At 46.2% G+C, this 5,381-nt stretch overlaps 1 protein-coding gene across 2 annotated transcripts in view; it reads left to right on the top strand.

The window, feature by feature from the left end:
* The first annotated feature begins 2,907 nt into the window (after positions 1-2,907).
* NUDCD3 (NudC domain containing 3) overlaps positions 2,908-5,381 on the top strand; it is a 74,827-nt gene continuing 72,353 nt past the window's right edge. For both annotated transcript variants that reach the window (XM_007187707.2, XM_057549759.1), the window contains exon 1: positions 2,908-3,174. In XM_007187707.2, the coding sequence (XP_007187769.1) occupies positions 2,983-3,174 (192 nt within the window). In that variant the 5' untranslated portion in view covers positions 2,908-2,982. The remainder of the gene's footprint in view (positions 3,175-5,381) is intronic.

Below are 5,381 nucleotides of genomic sequence, written 5' to 3'. Positions count from 1 at the left end.
CAGTATGGACTCACGGATACTCATTTTGTACTTTGGGTTCTAATATACTACTACTTTATTTGAGGCTCAAATTGTTCCACGTTTGGCCATTGGGAGCTCTTTCAGTTGGCTCCTGGGTCCCTTTGGCATACTCCCATCACTGTGGATTTTTTTCCCCTTTTTGAGCACTTCCTTACTTTCTGGCATTATAAGATGATCCAGGCTCAACTTGTATATTTCTGCTCCAGTCCTAGAGTCAGCCGTTTCTCCCAGGAGTTCTAGCCCTTCTGTTGGAGATGGGATTAGAAACCAGGATCTGGGGGTTCAGTGTGTGCGTTGCTGCTGGGGCATTGTTGCTTCTGGGTCCTCTCAGCTGAGAGAGAGCAAGGAAACATATGTGTGTAAACTGCCCCATGTATGTACACATTTCTATAAATATTGCTATATGTAGCCATCTGTATCTATATTAAACTAAACAGGAGTTTATGCTGATGTCTCCACCTCTAACCCTAACCACACGAATCATTCTAGACTGCTCTCTTGCTTATCTGTAGCCTCCCATGCCAACAGTGAGAAGCCTGGCTGTGCCACCCTCACCATTTACATAATTGTTCGTTTCCTCTGTACATATGTAGTAGTCTCAGAAATGATAACTCATGTCCCTGTGGAAAACCACCTTAGAATTAAGTGTCTATGTACAGTTCCTTTAGCCTTTAGTCTTCCAGACACCATTCATTTCCAAAGTTACTTAAGTCAGCATCTTTTTCTACCACCCCTTTCAGAGAGGCTGTTTCCTACATTTTTAATACAGTTAGATTCTTGCGTCACATTCTTCCTTCCATTCTGGTGTTACAAAATCATGTGTGTAAAAAAAGATTGTCGGGGGCGGGTAATCAAGAGAACACTATCCCTGGTTGAGCCTCCAGCTGGACCCAGGCAATGGGAGACTCCTCACCCCTTCTGCTGTCCTTGTAATGTACGCTCTGCCTACCATTCCCACAGTGGGAGCTGTTTTCAGGGAAACGGCCTTGAGAGAGTAACGTGTTGATGAGACCATCTGGACAGTGTACGTGACTGAACCCAGTTAAGGCTTCTGTATAAACTTTTAAGATTCTGGCAGAGTGGCTGCCCAGGCAAGCCTTGTAAGTTATTTCCCTTGCTTATTAAACCTGCCACCTACCAATCTGAAGTGGTTTGCCTCTTTCTTTGGTCTCTCCTTGCCCTGGGTGTACGGGGGCTAGATTGTGAACCAACAAAGACCCATTCAAAGTATAGGATAGACCAATGGGTATTAATGTGACAAAGTAGGAAACATTTATTGATATGGTTTTCGGATTCCATATTGCAACTAACCACTGAGAAACTACAATCTGTAGAATTTTGGTGTAGTTTCCAAGAATACTCCTCACATTTAATTAAAAAGAGAAACTACTATTTGTATGAGACTGGGTTTCTTATACTTCAATCAAAACAACATATTGCAATGCAGTGAATGCAGCAGATGTGAGAATCTTGCTGTCTTCAATTAAGCTAGATAGTAAAGAGATCTGCAAAATTTAAAAGGCTGCTATGTTTCTCAAAAACTTTTACTGCTTTGAAGAACATTATTTCTTCATAAAAATATGTTAATATGTAATGTGTTTTTTATGGTTATTAGAATGCATAAAGAAATATTTAAAAATTTTCTCAGTTTTAATTTCCAATATGGTAACTACCGATAAGCATAATCTACATAAAATATTGAAGACTCTTTGGAGTCTTCAATAAATTTTAAGAGTGAAAATGGGTCCTTTTTTTTCTTTTTCTTTTGGCCGCGCCTCATGAAATGTGGGATCTTAGTTCCCTGACCAGGGATTGAACCTGGGGCCTCGGCAGTGAGAGCTCAGAGTCCTAACCACTGGACCGCCAGGGATTCCCAGTAAATGGGTCCTAAGTCCAGAGAGTTTCAGAACCACTGCTCTAGGGCAATTTATCTGAGTTTGCCTTTATTTACAATTCATTAGAGCCCATGCACTATGAAGATATATGTTAACCTGTAGATTTTAGGCCAGTAGAGATGCAAATCATTTCTATCCGCTGGAAAAGATAATCTACATCATTTTGTAGGACACTAGCCAGCTTCGTATCCCACCTAGCAATCTTGCTCTGTTTTCTCAAAGTGTTGATAAATACCCAGTTTCTCCAAAAGCTTCTCCAAACTAGCTTTATCATATCACTGGTTACTTTACTTAAAATGTATAAATGTTTCACATGTGTTCATTATATATTTGTATGAGAGTTATATTTTTAGTTTAAGATTATGCTTTGACAGACAGGACACGTATACACGCTGTGTGTATACTACGCATACAATGTATATACTACACACACATACATACGTATATGTATATTTCACAGGATGGCACGCCAGATTATCTACTCTGCACCTAGCTCTTTCCATTTAATATTTGTGCATGCACTCACTTTACATTCTTGTCTTCTTGTATTTATGCACTTCACCTTGCATTTCACCCACGGCTCCGTTATTAACAGGACAGACACCACCAGTAAGCGCTCGCATTTCTTCTTCTGACGCGCCAGCAAAAGGCCCCCGCTGTCCCGCCTAGGGCTCAGGTCACCCAGTCGGGAACACAACCCATAGACCACGTTGACAACAGCGAGGCGCACTAACACTTGCCCGCGCTACACCTCTTCCGCTCGTTGCCAGCATGGCCACTAGGCGCCCTCAGTCCCGCAGCTCCGGGCCTTCTTGCGTTTCTGGGCCCACGTCCCCTCCTCAGCCAGACCGCTCGAGAAGCCAGGGGGTGGTGGGGGCGGGGCCCGCGTCAAGTCGGCTCAAACGCAGCCCAGCCTAGCCCTACCGCGGGGGTGAACGAGCGCGGACCGGAAGTTTCACGGGCGCGCTGGCTGCCGGAGCCGTTACCGCAGCGCACCGGAAGTGGCCTCAGGCCGGTGTCCGGGCCGCGCCCGCAGTGAGTGAGCTTCCCTTCGGCCGGCGACGCCATGGAGCCCGGGGCGGCGGAGCTGTATGATCAGGCCTTGTTGGGCATCCTGCAGCACGTGGGCAACGTTCAGGACTTTCTGCGTGTGCTCTTCGGCTTCCTCTACCGCAAGACGGACTTCTACCGCCTGCTGCGCCACCCGTCGGACCGCATGGGCTTCCCGCCGGGGGCCGCGCAGGCTCTGGTGCTGCAGGTAATGCGCGGCCGGCGGGAAGCTCGGGGTGGGGGGAGGTGGAGGGGTGGGGGGAGGCCGTGGGAGCCCCGACCCCGACCCCGACCCCCGCGAGCGCGCCCCCGTAGCCCCCGACTCTCCGGGAGCCCAGACCCCTGCGAGCCCGCCGCTCCGTCCGCTACCGGCCTCAGTTCATCCTCTGGCGCTGCCCCGGACCAGCCTTCTGCGGCCGCGGCTTCAGCAGACATGCTCTTGGGGTATCAGTTTACTCCTTCCGTGCGAGAGGGGCTGGCTCTCGAGCAGCCTGGTCCGACCGGGTGCACTTGGATATCAGAAGTAGTAGTACATCGACGCTCAGGGCCAGGGTCAGCTCCCGCAACGTGTAACCCTTCGAGGTGCCAGGGCCTGCCAGTCAGAGAATGAAAGTAGTGCAGGCTAGACGGGGGAACGGGCGGCAGCACGGACACCTGCACACCCCAGAACTGCGACGACTGGACGTGGAAGGGAGGCTGTGTGATTGATGGGTGTGGTCCCCCTGTTCGAAGTGTGACTTTTCAGGTCAAAGACAGTCATAGTAGTACTTAATAAGTTTACGTTTGGACATATATCTGTACATCCCAGGTTAAGTTTATTGTATGTTTGAGGTGCTATTAATACTTATTCAATGACGTTGACGGGGTACTTGGAATGTAATAACCAAGAGTTTATGTACTGAGTGTATTTATACTCTCAGCTGCCAGAAGCATTGGAGATACACTGGTAATGCAGATGGTTAAATAATGGTCTCTCTCCTTGGGATACTTATGCTCTAGTTAAGGAGGTAAAATACAGTAACAGAGAACTATGCAAGGCCAATTATGTGACAGAGCCCATTGGAAGGAAAGGAATAGAGATGATGGTTTGGAAATGGGGAAAAGTTTTATAGAGGAGGTGGGACTTTTTTTTTTTTTCCAAACATCTTTATTGGAGTATAATTGCTTTACAATGTTATGTTAGTTTCTGCTGTATAACGAAGTGAATCAGCTATACGTATACATACATCCCCATATCTCTTCCCTCTTGCGTCTCCCTCCCACCCTCCCTGTCCCACCCCTCTAGGTGGTCACAAAACACTGAGCTGATCTCCCTGTGCTATGCAGCTGCTTCCCACTAGCTATCTATTTTACATTTGGTAGTGTATATATGTCAGTGCTACTCGAAGAGGTGGGACTTTGATGGGATTGAAAGAAGGTACTCAGTCAAGCACTGAGCCTGTTTCTAGGAACCTGAGAAGGTAGAAATGCTGGTGATAACCTCCCACGGTTCTGTAGCGTTTTACAGTTTATGAAGTGATTTCAAATGTTCATCTCCTGAAGACTTGCTACAAGCTGCAAGTTGGTCAGGTATTATTTTCCTCAGTGCCTGCATGAAGAAACAGAAGTTTAAAATGTTTAACTACCAAAGATAATATGGTCAAATGAGGAGTGAGGGTGGTATTCAGTTTCAAAACTTAAGGCTGTTCCTCATCCTTGTAGTTGTTAAGTGCCATCTGAGTGATCAGAGAGCTGTGTGTCAGAGATGGTTTTTAGGAGGCCCTTATGTCAAATTAATGCTTTCTTGGAAGACTGTGAAATAGATAAGGTTGAGTTTTATGTGGCAGATGAGGGTGCCAGTTCAGCAAGGTTAGGTGATTTGACCAAACTCATCATAGAGCTGGAACTCAAAACTTCATTTTTCGGATTCCAGATCTTTCTGTTCTGTTATTTAACCAATCCATTGTAGGGTGGCAACACTTTTGTCTAGGGTGATCTTTTGCAGAAAAGATGTAAAGGAGAAAAGAACATTTACTGAGCACCTAGTATGTACCAGTTGTTATGTATTTTACATTCTAGGATGTTATTTATTTCTAACACAACCTGAAAGGTTGGTCTTTTCCCTTATTTTACAGGTAACTGACAGAGGTAATTCATCTAAGACACCTACTATGTTTCAGATACCCTTAAGGTTAAGATTTGGTGAACAGTTTAATAAAGTGGAGGTGGAGAGCAGGGCAGAGAGAGGGTTGGGATGGGCCAGAGGTGATCCAGGGTTTCAAACCTGGGCACTGTAATAATGATAATGCATTCACTGAACTGTCACCTGAGTTTAGGGGAAGAAGCTTAGTTGAGTTGGAGATTGCAGGCAGAAGTCCCTGCCCACAGGCTGTTGAATTGTGGGGCTGGATTTTAAGGGAGGTAGAGGAATCTGAG

This window comes from Balaenoptera acutorostrata, chromosome 7 (genome assembly GCF_949987535.1).
Source record: "Balaenoptera acutorostrata chromosome 7, mBalAcu1.1, whole genome shotgun sequence".
Classification (NCBI taxonomy): Eukaryota; Metazoa; Chordata; class Mammalia; order Artiodactyla; family Balaenopteridae; genus Balaenoptera; species Balaenoptera acutorostrata.
This window is presented reverse-complemented; position numbering and strand designations above follow the sequence as displayed.